We start from the raw sequence: 24570 nt of genomic DNA, 5'->3' as shown, positions 1-24570 counted from the left end.
CGACCGACCTAAAAACGCCATCGAAACGATAATCGGAGTGTAACCAGTGTATATTTCCAAATATATACATTTTATTAATGATCCTAGCAACTCTACCAGTGTCAACTGCTACACCAGAAAGGTCTTTTTCAACCCTAATGCCGCAACCGCACATGCGGTATTCGGCGATCTCCGATCGGGGCTTCGCCGATTTCCTATGTGTGTGGATGAGGAAGTCGGAGTTCGGCGACTCGAGCGGCGACGAGAACGAGCGCTCGTCTCTATATTGTTGCTATCAGAGCCCGCATGTGTGGATGGAAAGGCGAAGTCCGATCACGAGCGTTCGGTAGTTGACGAGCGCTCGGAGTTCGCTAAATGCCGCATGTGCATAAATTAATTATGTGGCATAAGACGATTGAAGGACTTTCTACGTAACTCTACAGGTCAGGAGCGATTGACAGGACTTGCCCTATTAAGCGTACATAGAGAAATAAATATCGATATCGAAGAGGTAGTCAATCGTTTTTCCAGGGAAAAGACCAGTTTATCCTTTAAAATTAATTTTTACCTGTTACTCTTTTAAAATTTTATTTTCAATTAAGATTTGAGTGTAACCCAAAGCGATTTTTTTATTATGCTTTTTTCGTAGCAGTTTTTGTACCCCCCTCCAAGCCAAACCCCCGAAATTTTGGTCTAGATACGGCCCTGCAGAAGCCTTAGCCCGATCCGGTCGTGTTAAGAAGCCACACCCAAAATTCCAAACACACGTGCTTTGATTAAGGTTTGCAGAGCTTCAGCATTTGCCATGAATTTTAAATTATGTCTTTATTTTCGAGAAAATTTAGTCCAAATATAAGGAATATTTTGTTGATGTTTGACCATCAAAATCTTTAAAATAAAGAAGTTTAAAAATGTGCTACAATACGAATATAGTAAAATCCTTTATCTTAAATTTCCTTCTTCATTTGTGTAAAAATACCTGGCCAGTTTTACATAAAACGTTAAATGCTGAACGCTTATTTTGCTACTTTTTCGGACTAGTGAAATGGCAAAAATCAATAAAATAAAGGTGTTATAATATTCCCAAGAAAAGACTATTGTCATAAACAGTTCTATCTGCATTTTTGAAACATAAAAGTTCAACTTACCGGCACAACAAGGAACAAGCGCATATTTAGAGTTCTCAAAAGAAACTTTTTCTAATAAAAATGAACGCTACTAAAAGGCCAAACAAGGAGGAGAACATAGACGGAATTTTTAATGAAACTATTTCATAATTACATATTTAAAGCGTCGGCGAACTTTTTAGAACTATGTGTAACACGTAAAGTTGAAAAATAATTAAAAGTTTTTCCAAGTTAAACTAAATTCTACTGGCGCATATTATGAATTATTTAGATGTTTGAAAAGCCACGGTGCCACGTAAACAGCGGCCGGAGAGGGATTTGTAATGTACAGGGTGAAACTTTTTTATGAAATACTCGAGGAACAGTATACCAAATATAGTGCAATTTTTCAATAAAGTTCAAACAGCAACCAAGAGCGCTGGTGTCGTCATGACAATTTTCTAGTGACAGTAACTATTTTCAAAATTGAAATTAGTTTATGGACTTTATTTAAATTCATAGCAGTTTACTTTTCTTTAATTCACCTAAAATAGTTTAATAAATAAATAATATTTATTAAATATGTATTTATTATTTTATCAAGAACAACGAGAAGAACTGGCCCATATAACACACAATATCCGCAGGATATTCATAGAATGTCGGAATGTCCCATTATAAGATCATCTTATAAAGACATCAGAATCTATAGGATATCCTCCAGACATCCTGAAATCCTGTAGATGTCTCAGAATAGAATATCCTATGGATATCTCTGTCGTATATCTAATGTACATCCAGCTGAGATATCCAAACATGCTCATGATAATAAAATATCCTAACGATATCGTCTAGATATTTAGGAAAAATAAATAATGTATTACTTTTTATATTACATAAAATGCAATAAACCATACAGACAGATATATATTACGTCAAGGCGACAAAATATCCTGCTGGTATCTTCTGGATAGTCTGGATATTTATGAGCTTGGCCACTCCCAGTAATAGAGAGAATTTAAAACGTCCGCGCAAAAAATTTCCCACATTCCATCTCGACAGTTGTTTGTTTTTGCATCGTGTATTATTCAGTTCTTTGATTTAGTGAAATTCGAGGTAAATTCGATCGTTTGTCGATATTGAATGGGCTTAAAAATGACTGAAACTAACAAAACTGGTTGAGTTTGACTTAGTTTTTTATTATACTCATAGTTCTAGCCTTGTTCTAGCAGAAATTCTATCCTAATCCTAACCTCAACTAATGTCGAAAAACGACGAACGACTCAGGGTCTCACATGGGTCTCACAATGAAAAATTTATGACAAAATTATAGGTGAAAATGTGTTGAAATGCGCTTGTTCTTGATCTTTAAACCCATTTTCGTGTTTGATCGATTCAAACAGAAATTCTATTTTTGTGTTTAAATTGGGAGTTTCTGGAATGTGTGGTGTTAGAAATTATACCTGTATCCCGTGTGCTAACTTTGATGTAAACTGTTGCTGCTAGACATAAACTGCTAGACTCCATAAAGGGTAGTACCGTATGATCGAAAAAAAACGGCGTCCAGTTGGCTTGGAAATGACGATCGATGACATTTCCCATATAAAATGACAGCGATCTTCATTTCATAGCCATCGCTGACGCCGTTTTTATTCGATCATACGGTATAATCTGGTATAATACCATACGATCGAAAAAAACGGCGTCAGAGGTGGCTTGGAAATGAAGATTGCTGTTATTTTGTATGTAAAATTATATGGGGAATGTCATCGATCGTAATTTTCAAGCCAATTGAACGCCGTTTTTTTTCGATGGTACAGTATAAATTAAAAGCTCTTAACTCATACAAATAAACTTCTGAATTTTGACGCAAAATTCATTGACCTAATATGTAGGTATATTTTAGAGCTGTTAATAAAAATATCCAATGAATAACGTCAAAATGTGGCTAAATAAAACTAAATCGCGAACGTTTTTACTATAAACTAAGGATGAAGTAAGTATTGTCAAATAACAGTCCTCATATAATGTCCTAAAAATATTCTATAATGCTCCCAACATCATCCTTGTATTATCCTATAAATATCCCGAATAATCGTAAAAGGCTTGCCTAGGGATGTCTTGAAGATGACTTTTTTGTCCCATCTGGATATCCCATAAATATCCTCCTCTGGTTTTTGGATATCACTAAGATATTTACTATATCCTTGGTGGATATCCTCAAGATATCTATAGGATTGTGTTGTGTTATATGGTGGTTCTTTAATTTATTTTACGATGAGTTGTAATATTTATGGCTTTTCTATAAAAGAGCCAATTACGACAAATTTATTTTCTTCACTTCCAACGACAGGTTTCTGCCTAATAGGTTTTTATAAACTACATTATACACTATACTAGCTCTGCGAAATAGGACAAGTCAAAGGAACGCTTATCAGGAAGATTCCTATTTGGATATGGAGCATAAGCCCATGAGGCCAAGAAGCAATTTTCCTCACAAAATAATATCTGATAAAATAACGAATACTTACTTATTAAACTACTGTGGGTAAATTTAAGTAAACTGCTGTAAATGTAAATAATAAAGTCCATAAACTAATGTCGAAATAAAGGAAAAAAGTTTAGATTGGAAAGTGCCCATAAGGACAATGTAAATACTACCGGATGATCGAATAAAAACGGCGTTAGCGATGGCTATGAAATGAAGATCGCTCTCATTTTATATGTTAAATTATATGGGGAATGTCAACGATGTTCATTTCCAAGCCAACTGGACGCCGTTTTTTTTTCGATCATACGGTATTTGGCGCTATTCTTAAGCGGTCCCTCTCCAAAGCTCTTCATAATTTCGGAGCGGTGCCGCTTTTACCGGAATTATGTCGGCAAATATTGTTTATTCAAGTTTATTATTTTCTTTTAATTTTTTAAATAAAATATGCAATGTGTTGCATATAAGAAACTTTATTTAATATAAGGACATAATATATGAAATACCCATGAAACATTGGAAACCGACGTTATTCCACGATCCACAATGGTTTTTGCAGCTCACAGTTCACACAGCTTTAATGCCACTTTTTCACAATTATCACGAGTTTGAGTATATAAAATTCAAATTAAACTCACAAGATAGCAATAATTACTTTGAAAATGGACGTTTCAAACACTTTTCAGTATTTTTTCAACGAAGGCAGTATAAATTTTGAAAGATTTTATAACTTTTAAAGATTCTGACTTTGACAAGAGAAAATTATTTCTGTTATGTTTCTGTTCTTGTTTACTGTTGTTCTTAGCAACCGCTATAGCAGCGCCAGATCCCGTACAACGTATGCAGTACCCCTTTGAATAAGAAGACTAAGGAAGGAGCATAATGCTATCCATGTATTCATGCATGGTGGGCGGAAAAGCCACCATAAAAGCTCTCTAGGGTGGGGATCCTTGACAGTTCTGTTTGACGATTCATTTGACACATTTGAATTTGATTTGAAATTTTGTGGATCTGTCAGTCTTTACGGAGCTTATTTTATGTTATTTATTATTTATTCTACTACTGATAGTTGTATAAAGGTAGTAAATCTAGATGGAAATTGTGGCAGAACTTAAATTAACAGTGACACTATCGCGATTTATCGAAAAAGACTCTAAAATAGTTGGTTGTGTAGCGTGCGGTAGATCTCGGCAAAAATTGAGTGAAATAATGGAACAACTTTTCGCTAGTAAGTGACTATATAATATACATACGTGTAGTAAACCGATCATTTATGAAATTCACTTAAATTAACTAAATTATATATTTTTCTTGCATTTTAGCTTTTATTTATTACTTGTCAAAAGATTAGATGTCAAAGAATTTAGATACGTTAATTTGACTTACCTGCTTCAGTAGCGTATCGGATGTTTGTGTTAATAAATACTTATTATAACTTATCTATTTTTATTAGAATTATATATTTTTATAACAATTTTAATAACTACCAACATTTATTCACAACGTAAAATAAAACAACAAATTATTGAGTCTACCCCACGTCTACCCTACATCATAGTTTTACATTTTTTAAATAAAATTAGAACGACACTGATAAACCGGAATTTAAGTCGGCCATATTTGAGGCCCATCGCGGTGTACCTAAGATTTTTGGTATGCTCCTTCCTCAAAGCAGTACCCCAAAACAATTATAAGTTTTGGCGGCAATCTAAATTTATTTCCTTTATCTATGACTAATGTCGATTTTGAAAATAGTTACTGTCAGTAGAAAATTTCCATGACGACACCAGCCATTTTGATTGCCATTTTATTTAAAAATCGCTTTTTATTCTTATGTTTAATATCACTCACTAAAGTTTGGTACACTGTTTATATACTCCCTGTATACCTTTGAAACTTATACCCCTTTACAAAAGTCTATACCTGACTCTACACGAATTTCTTGAGAGTTGCTCGTTTCCACACATACTTAAACGTCATCAAACAGATTTTTCTCTTCTATAGATGTGTGTATAGATGTCTAGATTCCAACCCTACGTTCCAAAGGCGACGAAGAAAGGCTTCCGTCTTCATTACGTAGCCGGGAATATTATGGGTTTGAAAAGGGGGAACGACTTTCCGGCGAATCTAATAACGTTTTCAATTTGTCTGTGTGTCACTTAGTTTCATTAGTTTACGGGGAAATATTTTTCCGAGAGGATTGCCGAAAGGAAAACAGCCAAACGACTTGCTGTCGTCTCGCCGCGATATTAAATTTAAAACGAATATATTTTCGGAAACGGCGGGAAATAAAAGAAGTCCTAATATATTCTAGTTTACGATATGGTATAACATTGGCAACTAGATCTAGTAAGGATTGAAGCCTATGAACTGAATTGGGTCTTCATTAAGATCATTATCCATTAACTAACAAAAACCTACGAGCATAACAGATACACTAGATTATACATAGTTTAAAGTGGAGCCCAGCTGGCAAAAGAATACTACAGAGAGACGCAATATCCCCAAAGCTGTTTACAGCAACACTAGAAGAAATCTTCCGTCAACTAGATTGGACCAACAAAGGATTAAAAATAGATGGAGACGATCTGAGAACCGTCTAAAAGATTCGCTGATGACATAGTCCTAATTGCCAATAGTCATGAAAAACTACAAACACAAATTACGAATAACCAGCAATAAAGTAGGTCTCCAAATGAATTTAGCAAAAACCAAAGTAATGCACAATGAAGTAGTAGGCAGAAAGGACATTCCCAAGCAGCATTTGGACGTCGGGACAACGTTGTGTCACGCGACCAAACGTCGGGGCGCAACGTCGGCACAACCTCGTGCCAACCCTAGTCTGCACTAGTTTGGAGAATAATTTTTGGGTCGAAACGACGTTGGATACCGACGTTGGCTAGAAGCCTAATTTAGTACAAACTGCAACGTTGTTTTAAAATCCTAATGCACAGAAATACAAAACTAATATGGCGTCTAAGTCGCGTTTTATCCTAAATTGGGATAATTATAGTAAAAATATTATTTTTATGATTTAGTTAGAGACATATGTCAGATGGCAGTGAAGGAAAACAAAACAAAAGTATTTAAATGTGGAGGATGTTTGAAGATCATAATTATTGAAACACTTTAACCGACTCTGTAACTCGTTACCCAAGGCAACAATTTAAACGCAAACAACTTTATTGATAAATGTATTGTTTCTACTTTGAAAAATACTAATGGGCCTTAAAATTAAAGAAGTTTTAAAATTTTCTTGAATTTTTTTAGTAAAATGAGAATAATTTATTCGCAGTCGAAAAAATTGGTTCCGCGTGTTTTTAGGGTCAAATATTTCAAGTTAATGTATTCAAAAGCAGGAATTGCTATTTTAGGAACGAAACATTTTCTTATTTAACAACATGGCGGCTTTCACTTTGTTGTTTTGGAGATTAAGATGGAGTAGTTCGAGTAGTCGCATACTGGACTAATAAAGTCGCAGTTCGGCCTTAACAGGTAGTATACTAGTCGCAAGATTGCCTAATAGTCATCCTAGAGTGTAGCTTGTGCCGCACTCTATAATCTAAATAAACGAGGGAGTGGATAAACTATCGGTAATATATGTCGATGTATATTTAAATTTAGTTTTATATGTACCTTTCTTATGTCCCATTTTAATTAAGTTTTTTTTTATAAAAACAAAAACAGCACTGAACTGTCTGACTGAACAGAACAATGAAGTGAAAATTTAAGATTTAAGGTTATGGTTCAATACAGTTGCAAAAAGGTAGTGACTCAACGTCTTACCAACGTAAGAATAAGGAAATCTAAACAACGTTGGAATTAGTAAAACAAACGACGTTTGCATAACGTTGGAATAGGTCCTGAAACTGACGTCGGAAAACTCTATATTGTCCAACGTTGTAACTACGTGGTCCGAATCACCTAAAGATCACTTAAGCAAAAAAGGTTACAAGACAACGTTTATTCGACGTCGCAGAAGCTTCCTACTTTGCTGTAGTACTAGTCCAACGTCGGCACAACGTTATAAAAACGTTTAAATTTATTTTAATACCCAAGGTAGGGAGCTAACTATTTTTTGTAACTAATCCAACGTTGTGTTTAGTAAACATGTGGTCGCAAGTCGTGAAAATGCTACTTGGGTTCTAATAAGTAACACAAAACTGAAAATAGTAGAAGAATACATATATTGGGGACAACTAATACACAGCTCGGGATCTCTACTACCAGAAATCTTCCAAAAAAATAAGTTAGCGTAAGAGTACTTATGGAAAAAACTCAATCATATTCAAATCTAGAATGCCACTCTACCTAAAGAAGAAAACGTTCGACTAATGTGCACCACCGGCCATGGCCTATGCATGCGAAACCAGGACACTTAAAACAGACATCATAAGGAAACTGCAGGTCGCACAATACTCAATGGAACGAAATATACTGGGAATAACCAAAAAAGACCGTAAAAGAACAGAGTGGATACGACAAAAGACCAAGGTATAGATGTCATTCACAGAGTCAAATCCCTCAAATGGCAATGGGCAAAATAGCTGGCAAGAAGGACGGACAACAGATGGACCACAAAAATTACACCATGGAGGAATTAAGAGACATAGAAGAAGACCGAACCTGAGATGAGACCACGATATTAGGAAATTAGTAGGGATAACTTGGGCCCGCATAGCCAACAATAGACAACCAATGGGCCCAACTACAAAGAGAGTATCTAAATATGTCTACACCATAATTGGAAATGGTTGAGTAAGCTGAAAATAATGATGATGATGATTTGCAAAACATTACAGATATATGGACCTGCTGATACTCGAAATTCAAATAGATATATTTAAATACCTTGTACATTTAAAATATTTTTGCATCTAATAAAAAAAACATAATTTTCAGACATTTTTGATTTTCATATTGAGTATAATTAAAGATGTAGAGAATTGTGTCTAGAATTTCAAACAACATGAAAATTATAAAATAATTTTGCATAATTTATATGTACTTGATTCTCCTTCCTTTCTTACCAAATAAATCACTAATATGTACTTAATCATCAACACAGTCACATTTATCCTTGACAAATTAAAAGTACGTTACTAATAATGAAATTTTTCATCACTTACAATGGATTACAAAGCACTACTTTAAAATTGTAATAGATATTTGTAAGTATAAGTATAATACCTAACAAGTTTTAACTCTAAAATATTTAGTGAACAAAAAATATGTTTGTGGTACTAGTACGTTGTACAATCCAATCTGTTCACGCTTAAATAACTACAACTCATGTATAAATTGTATAGATCAGGATATTAGTAGTATCTAGGCACTTGATATTAAAAAAGAGTGAAAGATCTATAAAAACGAGTTAATTGTATAAACATTCAGAAAATAAAGACAAGTGTCTTAAGTTAACGTCTCCTTTTCGCTGCTAAGGCTACTTTGGACGGGGCCTACTTTGTTTACGAGGAATGCGAACCGCGCTCCTCGGCCATATCATAGTCAATAGCCTACCGACTTGGCGACCGAATGTCTAAAACTACTCTTACGGGATATCCAATCTCATCCGGCCTCGAACCAGCGTAAATGAGCAGTATATGTCAACAAATTTTACACTGTTACCATGGAACAGCAGCACGACATAATTTACAGACGATCACCTGTCTATCCACTTGCATAATCTAATGTCGCTTAACTTCGGTTAAGCAACGGGCGAATTATCGGAAACCAGTAATAAAAGTCACAAATAACACTTTTATTTCATATTAATACATATTTTGTTAAAATTCAACCAAAACATTTTTTTAATAACCCTCTTTGTTACAGTGCTTCACCCACCGGCACCTTGGCTGGAAAATCAACGTCCTAGACACCTGCGACGAAATCGCCTCCGCCAGCGAAATAAAACCCGTAGCGGTAGTACCTCCTCCATCCTTCACATCCGACATCGAACTGGAGGCTAGCCCTTCAGTAGTCCAGGAAAAAAGGGTAATGATCCCAAACAATATTTTATCCCCTGAGCTCAAAGCCCATAAATCTCACCCTACCGTTTCAGAAAGCACTAGCCCATTAGATGATGTCACGTCGTCCTCACCCATTAGTCAAGCGGTTACTAGCGACACGAAAAGTACAAAGATACCTAAACGAAAAGTGTTTCGCTATAAACGCCCCCGTCGAGTTGTTCCTGAGGAAGCGGTGAGTTCGAAATCCCAGCCAGAATACACACCGATACGTCGAAACGTTAAAAAAGTCGATTCGGACTCGATAACTGAAGTCAAGAACGTAGAAATCTCCCCGATGCACGTGTCGCCAGTACGAGACCCAGATCATTCAGAAATCGACTTAAAATCTCTCATGAATAAAACCAAATCCCCAATAAAAAACGAAATCAAACCTGACATTGACCCAGAAGGCCAGATTGGAGTCATTGAGATCAAGGGAGAAGAAAAAATCGAGAAGAAAGAAACCCTTAGTCACACCAACCCTCCAAGAAGAAAAAAATACATAAAAGTTTTCAAAAAAACTAAAACCCAAAACGCAGACAAGATAATTCATACCAGAAGCCTACTACAGTCAGATTTTGAACCTGAAACAGCTGCAGCTGACAGAGTTGAATCATACTATCTCCCTCCAGCAGGCCAATCACACAAACCCAAAACATCTTCACCAAAGCAACCATCAAACATTGATTTCGAGACTGTAACCGCTAGTAGATCATCAGCAGCCTCCTCATCACCAAAATTAAGTGGAGGAAGTTCACCTCCAGACGTACTTGTGACGTACGATGGTAAAAGAGTCTCTGGGGCTAGTCTGACAACAAGACCGTTTCAAAAATCAACACTTTTAAGCCAAAGGGGTTCAAAAGCGGCAGAATTGATTAAAGCCAGGCCCCAATTTGTGCCTTTTAAAGGTGAATTACCACCTTTGAACCCGGATGTTTTATTTGACACCAAGCACGTGCAGCGGGATTCGAACGTAGGTGTTCTGAGCAGGGATTTGGACACGCCGCTTCCTCCACCATCTGGATCCACCAAATTAACCAGAATCAGATGAGAATGTAACGGATTGATAGTCAATATAGTTGCGTTTAAATTGTATTTGATTCACTTTCATATATTAAGATTCTAAAACTTATTATTTTTTTTACAAATTGTATATTCAGAAACTGCATGTTATTCATTTGTAAATATATTTTAATTTAATTCTGGCAAAAGGACATTCAATGTTATTTGTCGAACGTATTTTGCACTATTTTATGTGTATTCTATATACGTAGTTAAAGATAGTTAATTTGTATATTTCTTACGTTGTTTTTTATATATAAATATATTTTTTACATACAAATTATGTTTTTGCATTAAAACCAATAGCCGTAGCACCTCCGCCATCTTTCACATTCATCGTCGAACTGGAGGCTAGCCCATCAGTAGCCCAGGAAACATGGGTAGTAATCCCAAACAATATTTTTCCCCTGAGTTCAAAGCCTAGAAATCTCACCCTACCGTTTCAGAAAGCACTACCCCATTAGATGGTCACGTCGTCCTCACCCATTAGTCAAGTGGTTACTAGAGACACGAAAAGTACAAAGATACCTAAACGAAAAGTGTTTCGCTATAAACGCCCCCGTCGAATTGTTCCTGACGAAGCGGTGCGTTCCAAACACCAGCCAGAATATACACTAATACATCGAAACGTTAAAAAAGTCGATTCGGACTCGATAATCGAAGTCAAAAACGTAGAAATCTCCCCGCTGCACGTGTCGCCACTCCGTGACCCAGATCATTCAGAAATCGACTTAAAATATCTCATGAATAAAACCAAATCCCCAATAAAAAACGAAATCAAACCTGACATTGACCCATAAGGCCAGATTGGAGTCGTTGAGATCAAGGGAGAAGAAAAAATCGAGAAGAAAGAAACCCTTAGTCACATCAACCCTCCCCAAGCAGCATTTGGACGTCGGGACAACGTTGTGTCACGCGACCAAACGTCGGGGCGCAACGTCGGCACAACCTCGTGCCAACCCTAGTCTGCACTAGTTTGGAGAATAATTTTTGGGTCGAAACGACGTTGGATACCGACGTTGGCTAGAAGTAATTCTAGCCAACGTAATAATGTATAATGTATTGTAATAAATAATAAATGTATTGTTTCTACTTTGAAAAATACTAATGGGCCTTCAAATTAAAGAAGTTTTAAAAACTTTCTTGAATTTCTTTTTTTTAGTAAAATGAGAATAATTTATTCGCAGTCGAAAAAATTGTTTCCGCGTGTTTGTTAGGGTCAAATATTTCAAGTTAATGTATTCAAAAAGCAGGAATTGCTATTTTATAAACGAAACATTTTCTTATTTAACAACATGGCGGCTTTCACTTTGTTGTTTTGGAGATTAAGATGGAGTAGTTCGAGTAGTCGCATACTGGACTAATAAAGTCGCAGTTCGGCCTTAACAGGTAGTATACTAGTCGCAAGATTGCCTAATTTAGTCATCCTAGAGTCTAGCTTGTGCCGCCCTCTATAATCTAAATAAACGAGGGAGTGGATAAACTATCGGTAATATATGTCGATGTATATTTAAATTTAATTTAATATGTATCTTTCTTATGTCCCATTTTAATTAAGTTTTTTTTTATAAAAACAAAAACAGCACTGAACTGTCTGACTGAACAGAACAATGAAGTGAAAATTTAAGATTTAAGGTTATGGTTCAATACAGTTGCAAAAAGGTAGCGACTCGACGTCCTACCAACGTAAGAATAAGGAAATCTAAACAACGTTGGAATTAGTAAAACAGACTACGTTTGCATAACGTTGGAATAGGTCCTGAAACTGACGTCGGAAAACTCTATATTGTCCAACGTTGTAACTACGTTGTCCGAATCACCTAAAGATTACTTAAGCAAAAAAGGTTACAAGACAACGTTTATTCGACGTCGCAGAAGCTTCTACTTTGCTGTAGTACTAGTCCAATTTCGGCACAACGTTATAAAAACGTTTAAATTTATTTTAATACCCAAGGTAGGGAGCTAACTATTTTTTGTAACTAATCCAACGTTGTGTTTAGTAAACATGTGGTCGCAAGTCGTGAAAATGCTACTTGGGTCCAAGAAGAAAAAAATACATAAAAGTTTTCAAAAAAACTAAAACCCAAAACGCAGACAAGATAATTCACACCAGAAGCCTTGTAGAGTCAGATTTTGAACCTGAAACAGCTGCAGCTGACAGAGTTGAATCATACTACCTCCCTCCAGCAGGTCAATCACACAAACCCAAAGCATCTTCACCAAAACAACCATCAAACATTGATTTTGATACTGTAACAGCTAGTAGATCATCAGCAGCCTCCTCATCACCAAAATTAAGTGGTGGAAGTTCACCTCCTATATACGTACTTGTGACCTATGATGGTAAAAGGGTCTCTGGAGCTAGTCTGACAACAAGACCATTCCAAAAATCAACACTTTTAAGTCAAAGGGGTTCAAAGGCGGAACGTAGGTGTTCTGAGCAGGGATTTGGACACACCGCTTCCTCCACCATCTGGATCCACAAAACTAACCAGAATCAGATGAGAATGTAATGGATTGATAGACAATTAGTTGCGTTAAAAATTTATTTGATTCACTTTCTTATTTTAAAATACTAAAACTAATTGTTAATTTTTTACAAATTGTATATTCAGAAACTGCATGTTATTCATTTGTAAATATATTTTAATTTAATTCTGGCAAAAGGACATTCAATGTTATTTGTCGAACGTATTTTACACTATTTTATGTGTATTCTATATACGTAGTTAAAGATACTTAACTTGTATATTTCTTACGTTGTTTTTTATATATAAATATATTTTTTACATGTCCTGTTATGTTACACGTCCTGTTATGTTATGTTACATGTACTGCTGTCCCTGGTGATGTTCGTTAAAAAGCATTCCGCCCTTTTTGCTACGAACTCGAGTCACTATGGTCCAGATATGGAACGGATTACCAGGGGGCGGGATGATTTAAGCATACCTCTGCATAGCTCGTCTTTTTTTCGGAGGGGCCCAGGCTACAGGGCGGTCAAGGCCTTTGAAATGCTCCCAGGAAATATTAGGGCTGTAGGTAGCGATTACCACTTTAGGGGGTCGGTGTTGGAATTTTTACATACACACGGTTTTTATAGCTTTAACTTTGAATTTTAATTATGTCCTTTGTCTGAATATTGTTGAATTTTTATTATTGTTATATTTGTGTATTTATTACTATGTTTTAATGTTCTAAGATAATATACTCTGTAATGGGATAATATACTCTGTTCTGTGACGTTGCTTTGTAATCGGGAAGATCATTTTGTCGGCAATAAAGTATTTGTATTTGTATTTGTACATACAAATTGTGTATTCATACAAAATATCTGTATAATCTAAAGTAACAAACGATGAAAAAAAAACACGGCGTCTGAAAACGTTCTATCCTTTTTTACTTTTCCTATAATTACTGTTAATTTTTGACGAGGTTTATGTCAATGTTAAGTAAATGACATCTGGAGATCGACCTCGCCAAAATTATTATCGATTGTCATTTCCACGCCGTCTTTGATCAGTTTTTTTTCGATTACACGGTATATGGCTGACTGAAGTCTAAACCCTCCTGTCCTTGCAATGCACTAAGAACTACTTATTGAAATAAGAAAATATAAGGAAAATAAAACAAACAACACCACTTACATAACTGTATTTAATTTAAATAATTAAGAAATTACACTGTTTACCTTAAAAGGTAGTGCAAGTAGTGCAACTAATAATCTTATCAAGCAATAGTCACGAATACTAACCTTAAATCGATAATTTTATATTCCTAAGGAATAACTTTGATACTGTTTCGTATCTTTTAGAATTGCCTTAGTCACACATAAAAAAAGACGACAATATTTCATTAATACAATATTTTCGATTATAATATGGCCGCAAGGCTTCGCTCCGACAGACAACTAAAAAAAATCCCGCTCAATAATAATTAAACAATCTTTAAACTAATGTGTAGCCACTTAAAATTAACACCAGAAGCAACGGCCAATCATGAAATCACTTGATATTATTCTACACTGTTCAGAATATGATTCAGAATCATTAAAAAATATATTTTCTTGCCCATTAACGTCATTTGAAAAGCTGACAGTTAGCTGTCACTGCCTAGATTTTTAAAGAAAAAAGAATGTGTGTGAAATCAGAAAATAGTACTATCTAAATGATTTCTAATATACAAGGTGTTGCTTAAGCAGTCTTATAGGGTCTTATATGCGACACCTATTTTAGAGCCTTATACAGGGTGTCCCAGGGTGAGCGTGCATTAGAAGTTTCTAGAGAACTACAATATCTAGATCGGAGATTTTTTGCACATCATTGTTTTACGAGATCTATCGATTAAAAATATTTTCAATATGACGGCACTTCCGAACATACCGGAAGTTGACAGCAACTTTCTTATTTTAAATGGGTGCCCCCATTTTTTATTACATATTTAAATTCTCTGTAAAATTTTATAAATTTTGATATTAAACACTCTATACCTAACAGTAACCGTTTTTGAGAAAAAAAATATTTAAAATTTTTTAATCGCTCAATTCCATGACAGCTATGACTATTATTATATGACATTTGAACAATTTAATTTTTGAAATAGATAGCCATATGTCTTCTCTTTTTGGTACAGTGACTGTGATAATATCTAAGTTTGACTTTTAAGCTATACAATTTTTTTAAGTAGTTTTTTTTCTTCCAAAAATTTTAAATAATTTTTTCTCAAAAACGGTTAATGTTAGTAAGGTATAGAGTGTTTAACATCAATATTCATAGAATTTTACAGAGAATTTAAGTACGTAATAAAAAATGGGGATACCCATTTAAAATGAGAAAGATAGTGTCAAATTCCGCTATTTCCGGAAGTGCCGCCATATTGAAAATATTTTTAATCGATAGATATCGTTGTAAAACAATGGTGTGCAAAAAATCTCCGATTTAGGTATTGTGGTTCTCTATAAACTTCTAATGCACGCTCAGCCTGGGACACCCTGTATTAGAAACGACTGTGGATATAATAGCAATGTTCTCAGCTAATACAAATACAGGTAACAGAAGTACAAAATTATGTTTTATATTAAATTATGTTTTAAAAAACGAGATTCCTACTACCTTATCAATATTTAAAAAAAATGCATAAAACATACTACCGAGCGTGACCTTTTTTCCCTTCATCCTGTCGGTGACGAACGCCTTCCTCGCTATTGCAGCGCCGTTGCCGCGTCTACTTGGCGGCGTTGCCGTTCTCCTTGGGCGCCGCGGAACGGCTGCGCGAACGCGACCTCGACCGCGAACGCCCTCTATCGTTGGAGCGCGAGCGGCTGCGGCTCTTCTTGGCCGACGCGGAACGGGAGCGGCGCGACCGGGAACGACTGCGCGATCTCGAATTGCTCCTGGAACGGCTCCTACGATCCCTGGATCGGCTCCTAGAACGACTGCGAGACCTGCCAAACATACGAACGGCGATTATAGGGGGTTTGCGTGGGTGTTGTGTATGTGAGGGTTGATAGGTTTTGAAAAAAACGGATTGTTCACCTTCTAATGTGAGTACAAGTAGTTAAAGAGAGTCTGATCATTATTCATACAGGATTGAGCCAATTAATGTGCTATTGAATCAATGAAGTACCTTTGTGGCCGATTCATTTCTTTAAAAAACTGGGTTTTTCGATACTTGAAGTTTGATTTCATGTCATTTTAACACAACGTCAACGATTTATAATAGACGTATCTTCTAAAAAAAATAAAGCATTCTTGAATAGTTGTATTTAGATATATTAAATAGTTTTTTCTTTGTTCTTTGTTTTTTTTTTTGCTTCCGACAACGGGATAAGATATACCTCCTGAAACGTTAAGCAATTTTGTCCGTTAGGCAAATTTGTTTTATTAGTAAAATACCTTAAGTGTCTAATCTAATAGTCTCCGTTGGATCAACGCAGCGGTGTTTACAAAAAATGCCCAATCTAAAATGACTCGACTTTTTTACACTTCAGTCTTTCAAAGATCATATTTTTTGAAGACTACACGGAAAAATAACAGATATGTCACATTTTTATAGAAATTAAGATAGCGACACAAGTTTATAGGCAAATGTTAGCGTTATGCGAGGCACCATCAAAGAAAGCAATAATACGCTTAGTCCCAGAGATATACAGCTTGGTTATTTTGCCGTACAAGGGAAAAACCAGAGTAGTCCGAGTGTAAATGGCAAAAACCAGAGATGTCCTTACGCATGGGTGACAAGCATGCATCTTGCAGTTAGCATTGCATGTAGTAAATTTATGTATTTTAATAAAAATCTATTTAAATATTAATTTTCTTCCTACAACAAAAATAATAGTTTAGATTTAGGTTTTATACAACCCTTAATTGGACATCCGTGGTTTTTCCCCTGTGTTTTGCTTTTTCACATTTTTATTTCAGTATTTCAGAATATTACGATAATTAACAATATCAATTATTCAGAACTGGTAGTAATATAGTATGTATATTTTTCTAATTATTCAACCAAAAATAATATATTTCTTTAAAAATTAACGAATGGGAAGAATAAAGAATTCTAATTCTACACTAACACTAAGTTACATTTTCCTCGGCTCCAACTAAAATGGACAAAGCTGGTTTTTCCCGTGTAGTTTTCATTTTATTTATACTAAGCAGAACCTCCAATATCTAAGTTATATTTCCGTGTTCGTTATATTTATTTAATTTTGAATGTAATTCTTATGAATTGTATTTCTTTTACTTACTAAATATGAATGTTTTTTTTTTGCTTTGTTTTGTATATTTTAATAAAGCTCTTTTCCCATTTTCTTTTTAATATACTATGTAGCTGCATTTTTATTTAGTATTTCTTTAGATTAAATTGTTCATTCTGATAGTCAATCCCGGGATTATAGGTTCTAATCTCGGGATTTCAAAACGGCTTCCCGATCCCGAAAATTACAAACCCTAGGTTACAGATAAAAGTAAAACTGAATATACAAACCAAAACAACTACACACTTCAGCTTCAATTTGTTTGTATTTTTATTCATTTGGCGAAATAGCGATGAAACAAAATAAAACGCCTCATGTTCCATCTAAGGATAGAGACCTTAAATAATTCACACTACTAGTTGTTACATTAGAAGATCAAAAGAAAATGCATCCTCATTGTGAACTAAATATAGATTTAAAATAATCTGCATGAACACTATCAACTCTCACCTTTACAATTTTTTTTGCCTTGCTTGAAGAATTTTATAACGTTTCCACAAAGATATAGATTTATTTTGAAGTTCGTACACTTTCTAATTTTGAAGAAAGGGTGTTCCATTTAAAAAAATACAACTATAATATTTTTACTAATTTGGGACACTCTGTATCTTGCAAAAATATTTTTAAATTGTAGCTCTAATAGTCCTTCAACGAACCCAAAACTTACAATTTGTAAAAATCTAATTGTTTAGCTATAATGTCGTATGTGGTGAACAACCCTGTATTACTTGAGACATACTTTATAGTTTCATATAACTGATTAAAATTTACAATCAGGAGTTGATGATGCAGGAGTCAATTATCACTATGAATATCTTAATAATTATAATCATTAATTGATGCATTATGTATGCAAATTCTTAAAAAATACATTTAAGTTACCTGCGAGACACAAAAACAATCTAAATGCTGTCTATAACCTTCAATTTTAAAGTTCTGCAAATGAGAGAGAGATAACAAATACATTTGTAGTATTTGAAATAAAGCAAAGGTGTTTGTAAAACATCAAATAAAGTGTATAATTTTACTCACATTTTCTTTGTTAAAAAAAAATCGACAAACCACGTCATTTTTACCAGATAAGCGAATTTAGTTTTAAAGATGTTTAGTTTTAAAAATAGCAAGATAATTTTTTTAAAACTTAACTTCTGTGTAAATAGGCATAGAATAATGATCCACAAGTTAGTACTAAAAAAATAAGAACAAAATTTAACACACCTCTTAAAAAGGTTCACCATCCTTACCATATAAAGTGAATCTTCATACTTTTTGTCCAGATCAACAAGTAAAACAAAAGTTGAATGATTTGCTAAATCTATACCTTTGAAGAAACGTCATAAACAAAATTATTAAAACAAAATCTTTAAAAAACCTCTGAAAACCGTATATTTAATTTTGAGTAAGATAATTATAGTATATTTTTTTTGATTCTGTAAAGAATTATTTGGAAATTAAATAAAACCTCTTTTTAAAAATTTCACGACTGCACAATATTAAATAGATTTTTTTTAATGATAAAACAAATTTAGAAAATTTTAATTCTGAAATATTTAAGGTTAGTTAGATGATGTATTTTTTTAATAATAGCTCTAGTATTATATCCAATGTATATTTTTTTATTCATTTATTCCTTTGTGTAAGTTTAAAATTTAACATTTTTCAATAGAAACATATTTCTCTTACGTTACTATGATTTAATCATAATTTTTTTTATTACTTTTATAAGTCACAACTACCGTATGATCAAATAAAAACGGCGTCGGCGATGACTATGAAATGAAGATCACTGTCAAATTATATGGAAAATTTCCAAGACAAACGTGGACGCCGTTTTTTTTTCGATCATACAGTAAGTATTATTTAATTGTTTTATAGTATAATAAAAATAGATATAACAAATTAGAATACAAATAAGTATTATGTAATCTTTATAAAAGGCAATGATAGAATATACACTGAAACCACCTACTACTATTAAAAAAAAAACACCATAAATTTGAAAACTTCTATCCCTTAAATTTAAATTTTGTATCTACCCAAATTTAGAGATAAATTTAGCCCCAAACATTTTTTTTTGTTTTAATTATTAGCTAAAAATTTGTAATTTTTTACCATTTCAAACAGTGAGCTTGTGAGACATGGTCATGTGAAGATAGTAGTAATTCGACTAGGTAGAAGGGTGATCTGAGGGTCAACCGGGCTAAAGCTCACTGGCTCACTTGTAGTAGTAGTAGTAGTAGACTAGGAGTCAATCTTGTACTTTTTTGGTTTAAGCAGTCGTGTCGAAAGCTGACTCTGAACAGAAGCGTGCCGACGTCACTCTACTGCTCGACGATTCTACGCAGCTCTGCGAGTGACGAGAGTCTTACAGACACACGAGAAGATCAAGAGCATACTCATAGCGTTCGTTACCTGACTATCGACCACATGCTATTGACCTATAAACATGGCACCATATTCAAGCCGATTTTTCAAATTAAATTACATTCAGTGTACTGAGTCTGAATAAAAATGGCTCAATAAAAAAATACTCTGTGCTGTACAACAACCAACACTGATACTAAAAAAAATACAAAACTAAAATTAATAAAAAAATACAAAATAAAGAATAAACCAAGAAAAGTTGTTATACAGCACAAATAAAAACTGAACATGTAACTATCAGGATTTTTCAAGTTTGACAAAATTAAATTTTAAGAAAAAAAAATAAACTTATCACTTGCATAATCCACAATAATTACAATAAGTTGTTTTAAAAAAAGAATAAAATGTAACAAACTGGAAAAGAAACTTACCTATCTCGGCGACTACCACCGCCTCTTCTATATCTACTGCAGTCTCTTGCATAATGACCTCGGTCACCACACTCGTAGCAACGATCATCTGGATGGAAAGGACGCCCACGAGACCTTGGGGGTGGACCACGGTAACGTCCACCACCACTTTTGGCATTGGACATTTCTACCCGGGCTCTACGACCACAGATTGTTCTTCCATCTTATGAAAAATAATGTTTTATTTCTAGTTACCTAAAATATCCATTAATACTCACCTAAGCCTCTCACAGCATCTTCTGCATCTCTTGGATCTTCGAACTCCACAAAGGCAAAGCCGGGTGGATTCCGGGCCACCCAAACATTCCTCAGGGGGCCATAATACCTAAAAGAATCCTCGATGTCCTGCTTGGATGCACTGTTGCCCAAGTCGCCCACATACACCTTACAATCAGAATTGTAACGAGACATGTTCTATTTCTGAAAACGTAGAATTTATTATCGATCCGTTTGAGCGGCAAGGACGCCCACATTTGTTTACCAGTCACAAAAATGTATAATAAAAAAAACTTACCGTAAAACCTGACTCGAATTCTGTAAACTAATTTGCACTATAGCAATGAAACACGAACTACGTGTTTATCGGTGCATTTCTAGAAATAAAACAGCTTTTATTATTATTATTTAAAAATCAAAGCAAAAGCCGCACAATGGCGGAACCCGAACATAAATGACAAAGAAAATGGACACCCAGACAGCGTTGCCAGATCATCAATTAATACCAGAGATTAATACATTTAACATCTGTTTAATAAAAACAAGTATTAAAAATTAACTTTGCCATTTTTAATCATAATGATACAATAAAGTAAATTTCTAAAATCACCTTGCTCTAATTATTGTAAAGAAAAGAAATCAAAATTGTCAAAAATATATAAAGCACAAAATATTTTTTTAGATTACTGTAAGACTTGGCATCCCTGAATAATACAAACAGTGACGCGCATGTTTGTAAATAAAATCAATTTGTTTTGGTTTTTAAAATAAATTAGGAACGTTAAAACAGCAACAGCATAATTTATAAATGTTTATTTTAATTAGAATACCTACCAGCTTTTAATTTGTTAAATTAAAAACTTGAGCAATCCAAGAAACTGGCAATAAATTAAATGGAAATGATAATAGAAAATTTAAAAAAATTAACCAATGAGAGCCGCATTTTTTGGCGGGTAATTTAATTATTCTTATTTACTTTTCACATTATATTTCTAAATGTTTATTTGAAAATGGAGCAAAACTACGCGAGCTTTAAGAATGTTATGTTTCCAACGTTCACATTTTACTTAACTCAAGGCCAAAATAACAACATTTAAATGACTTTACTTAAGAATTATCTAATCAAAACATGCTACGTTTCTAGATAAATAAGATGTGAATTTCCAAATATATTATTTGAGTGATATGCAAAATTGTAAACTAGAATTTCGTTTTCTTTGAAAGTTGGAATACCAAATGATTTGATTTTGTTTAAATATTGCATCAAGTTTATAAAATTCTTAGGTACTTGCTGAAAGAACAGGCAAATAAGGAACCTTCATAATAAATTCAAGGTAATTATAACTGTAAACATCAGCTCTTTTATTTGACCAAGATGACTTTATTATGTTTAAAACTTATCCTTATCTTTGTATGTATTAAATGGTAGAAATAGTAATTTTTATTATAACACTATGACCCTACAATTTACTTTATTTTAGTACCAGTACCATGGCACTCGATTTTAAAACAGTACCAGTAGAAAAGAAGGCTCTATATGTACCATCTTTAGAAGAAGTAGCTGAAGGTAACACAACTTCAATATTCATAAACCTATTTTAACTAAATAGTTAACTCTTATGATTAGATATAATGATTTCTTCTGGTAGTTTTTAGGTCAACTTTGCCTGATAACTATGCTGAAGTGTCTGTTGATGTAGTAGACTCCCCTGACCTAACACAAAAGCCATTTCTTTTGGCCAATAAGGGTAAATATTTACATACAAAATACAAATTTTCTACTATAACCAGAACATAATCTTTATTTAAGGACTCAATGGAAATCCAAAGGTAATTGAAATTGGGGGACCTCCATACCTGCTGCCTTTAGTTCAACGAGATAAGGTTTATGACCTAAAAGACGTAGCAAATTTAGTTCATTCTGATCCTGCTTTCTTGATAGGTGCTGGGGCAGGACCCCACCCTTATATCGGAGTCAACTGTGAGGTACCTACTAAATAAATACCCACAATATGTTTAATTTAAACACACCTATTAAGTATTACTTCTTATATTATTTTGATAATTCTCTTAAGGGTGTCATTAATGTTAACATAGCCAATGGTACTGTGGATCAACACACGCGCGTATCAAAAGTGAATGGTACCGATGAACACATGGTTGTGCAAGTTCTACCAAATAACGAAACAAGAATAGCTCTACTTGGAAATATATTTATTTCCGAAGGCCGGCCAGGAAAAGTAATTAAGGTTCACGTCAAAAAGCGTACAGGGAATAAAAATTTTATCGAAGCCCTTAGAAATGGAATAGAGAATAAGTATGGAGACAAACAGCTGGTAGGAATTGGTGGTGTGTTCCTTATAGCCAATGGTAAAGTTAAGCAACATGTTATGAGGGATTTCTCCAAACTGCCTATCACAAGTGACGAAGGAGTTACTGACTGGCTTAAATTTTATGAAATGTCAGCTCCCCTAACTGCTGTTGGCACTTTCACTAGCAATGGAGGTGTAAGTTATTAAGTTATTACACAGAATTAACAAATAACTGATATTTTTTCTTTATATGCCTTGTATTTTAGGGTGACCTTGATTTGAGAGTTCAGCATTTTCATAGCTTTAGTACTCATGGAGAAGCAGGGCACTACCATTATGACACCACTCCTGATACAGTGGAATATTTGGGTTACTTCAATATAGGCCATGAAATCATCAGAATTGACAAGCCCACTGAAACACATCAAGTTGGAAGAGACTAAAAAATTCCTACATTTATTTAGTTTTGATTGTTTAAAAATAAAAACAAAATACAACTGGTTGTGTTAATAAACTTAAGAGTTATTAGCATTATTTGAATTACTTATCTCTTTATCATTCCTTTGTTACCAATAAGAATCTGTAAAATATAGCTAACACATACCTAATTATCAGAAAAAACTACCATTGTTCCAGAAAATTATCAGCTAACCAAATTCAAATCTTGTCATTGGTCTGCATTGACTATTGTTTGACCTTTGCAAAACACTGTAACTACACTCTAGGTGACTGATACAAGAATGGCCAGCAAAAGTGGTAAATTTCTGTATTTTGCTTATGGTAGTAATTTATTAACTCACAGGATACACATAAATAATCCAAGTGCTGAAAGAATTGGCATTGGTCGTCTCAATGTAAGGTTTTCATATTATTTTACATTTTTGAATCTATCTAGGTATATGATTTTGTTTAGGATTATCAAATCAGCTTCGTCACCTATTCAAAAAGATGGCATGGGGCTAGTGCAACAATTATATCAAAAAAACATGGAATAGTTTGGGGAGCACTCTGGCAAATTGACAATGCTGATATGGATCATCTAGACAAGTAAAAGAACAGGACATTGTATTTTTTAAACACTTACTTTCACTATTTCAATTCTGTAAGGTGCAAAGTGCAAATGAGATACAACAAAATCTCCGGCTAAAAACACTAGAAAAACACGTTTTCCATTTGCAAAACAAAAAATAAAAATCACAGATAAAAATTATGAAAATTAAAATTATCATATTATACATCTACCTTAGGCAACTCTAAATACACATCCGACATCCGAGGCGAAATGGCCTTAATGGAAGCCAGAAATAAGTTTTCTTAAATAATTACAAGCTTTACATTTTTTTTTCTATGATTAGAACATTTATATTTATAAATAGTACATTATCTATATTTATATACTTACACATATTGTACATAAATATTTTTTAGGCAAGAGGGAGTTCATGAAAATCTTTACCAACCGTTGCAAGTAGATATTTGCATGCCAAGTGGTGAAAAGGTAAATGCAAGAACGTATCAACAATTAGCTAATCCACCTGATGTTAGTGATCTCAAAGATTTGCCTAATGATTGCCGTCCGTCCGTCGCTTACTGGAAAACAATAGTAAAAGGAGCCGAAGAAACTGGATTGCCTAAAGAATATATCCATTTCTTGCACCAAATACCTCATAATGATTATCACGGTCCAGTTGATATTAATTTACCTTTATGGATTCACTGATTATTTATTATATGATTATCTTGCTACCTAAATAAACCTGATAGTTTCAAATTATAAAATGTTTTTATACTTATTTATAATTTAAAAAACTATA

The 24570-nt window shown here is 34.0% G+C and overlaps 4 protein-coding genes across 8 annotated transcripts in view; 3 read left to right on the top strand and 1 right to left on the bottom strand.

The window, feature by feature from the left end:
- LOC115880211 (protein Skeletor, isoforms B/C) overlaps positions 1-11520 on the top strand; it is a 149263-nt gene extending 137743 nt beyond the window's left edge. The window contains exons 13-14 of one of the 2 annotated variants that reach the window (XM_030897358.1): positions 9406-9567; positions 9635-9803. In XM_030897358.1, coding sequence (XP_030753218.1) covers positions 9406-9567; positions 9635-9652 — 180 coding nt within the window. In that variant the 3' untranslated portion in view covers positions 9653-9803. Of the gene's footprint in view, positions 1-9405 lie in introns of both variants that reach the window. The other variant, XM_030897357.1, reaches the window with a different exon arrangement.
- Positions 11521-15809: 4289 nt separating this feature from the next.
- LOC115880218 (serine/arginine-rich splicing factor 7-like) lies at positions 15810-23969 on the bottom strand. 3 transcript variants are annotated; one of them, XM_030897366.1, is made up of 5 exons: positions 23841-23969; positions 20743-20821; positions 20447-20648; positions 20190-20391; positions 15810-16083 (listed from the first exon to the last, which is right to left on the bottom strand). In XM_030897366.1, exons 3-5 carry the CDS (start codon positions 20637-20639, stop codon positions 15864-15866), a joined length of 615 nt encoding a protein of 204 aa, XP_030753226.1. In that variant the 5' UTR covers positions 20640-20648; positions 20743-20821; positions 23841-23969; the 3' UTR covers positions 15810-15863. The 3 variants fall into 3 exon arrangements, 2 of the variants coding, with proteins under 2 accessions (XP_030753226.1, XP_030753227.1); XM_030897367.1 differs by lacking the exon at positions 23841-23969 and adding an exon at positions 21279-21427; XR_004049823.1 differs by lacking the exon at positions 23841-23969 and adding an exon at positions 19507-19832 and having other exon boundaries at positions 15955-16083; positions 20743-20915.
- On the top strand, positions 21550-23290 carry LOC115880217 (ester hydrolase C11orf54 homolog). 2 transcript variants are annotated; one of them, XM_030897365.1, is made up of 6 exons: positions 21550-21778; positions 21926-22011; positions 22094-22192; positions 22255-22430; positions 22520-22951; positions 23023-23290. In XM_030897365.1, exons 2-6 carry the CDS (start codon positions 21936-21938, stop codon positions 23197-23199), a joined length of 960 nt encoding a protein of 319 aa, XP_030753225.1. In that variant the 5' UTR covers positions 21550-21778; positions 21926-21935; the 3' UTR covers positions 23200-23290. The 2 variants fall into 2 exon arrangements, with proteins under 2 accessions (XP_030753225.1, XP_030753223.1); XM_030897363.1 differs by having other exon boundaries at positions 21603-21869.
- On the top strand, positions 23327-24548 carry LOC115880219 (gamma-glutamylcyclotransferase-like). The gene is made up of 3 exons (XM_030897368.1): positions 23327-23610; positions 23670-23803; positions 24185-24548. Exons 1-3 carry the CDS (start codon positions 23497-23499, stop codon positions 24474-24476), a joined length of 540 nt encoding a protein of 179 aa, XP_030753228.1. The 5' UTR covers positions 23327-23496; the 3' UTR covers positions 24477-24548.
- The last annotated feature ends 22 nt before the right edge of the window (positions 24549-24570 follow it).

Source organism: Sitophilus oryzae, unplaced genomic scaffold (assembly GCF_002938485.1).
Source record: "Sitophilus oryzae breed Bouriz unplaced genomic scaffold, Soryzae_2.0 scaffold_1620_pilon_pilon, whole genome shotgun sequence".
Taxonomy (NCBI): Eukaryota; Metazoa; Arthropoda; class Insecta; order Coleoptera; family Curculionidae; genus Sitophilus; species Sitophilus oryzae.
Note: the sequence above shows the minus strand (reverse complement) of the source record. Positions and strands in the feature narration are given on the sequence as shown.

Bases quoted from the DNA above. Each gene is read 5' to 3' on its own strand.
- LOC115880218 (XM_030897366.1), bottom strand. From the start codon at position 20,639: ATGTCTCGTTACAATTCTGATTGTAAGGTGTATGTGGGCGACTTGGGC. The intron at 20,392-20,446 runs GTGAGTATTAAT...ATTTTTCATAAG, and splicing joins AGATGCTGTGAGAGGCTTAG to ATGGAAGAACAATCTGTGGT. The intron at 16,084-20,189 runs GTAAGTTTCTTT...TATGTTTGGCAG, and splicing joins GGTGGTAGTCGCCGAGATAG to GTCTCGCAGTCGTTCTAGGA.
- LOC115880217 (XM_030897363.1), top strand. From the start codon at position 21,820: ATGACTTTATTATGTTTAAAACTTATCCTTATCTTTGTATGTATTAAA. The intron at 22,012-22,093 runs GTAACACAACTT...TTCTTCTGGTAG, and splicing joins TTTAGAAGAAGTAGCTGAAG to TTTTTAGGTCAACTTTGCCT. The intron at 22,431-22,519 runs GTACCTACTAAA...AATTCTCTTAAG, and splicing joins ATATCGGAGTCAACTGTGAG to GGTGTCATTAATGTTAACAT.
- LOC115880219 (XM_030897368.1), top strand. From the start codon at position 23,497: ATGGCCAGCAAAAGTGGTAAATTTCTGTATTTTGCTTATGGTAGTAAT. The intron at 23,611-23,669 runs GTAAGGTTTTCA...GATTTTGTTTAG, and splicing joins TTGGCATTGGTCGTCTCAAT to GATTATCAAATCAGCTTCGT. The intron at 23,804-24,184 runs GTAAAAGAACAG...AATATTTTTTAG, and splicing joins GATATGGATCATCTAGACAA to GCAAGAGGGAGTTCATGAAA.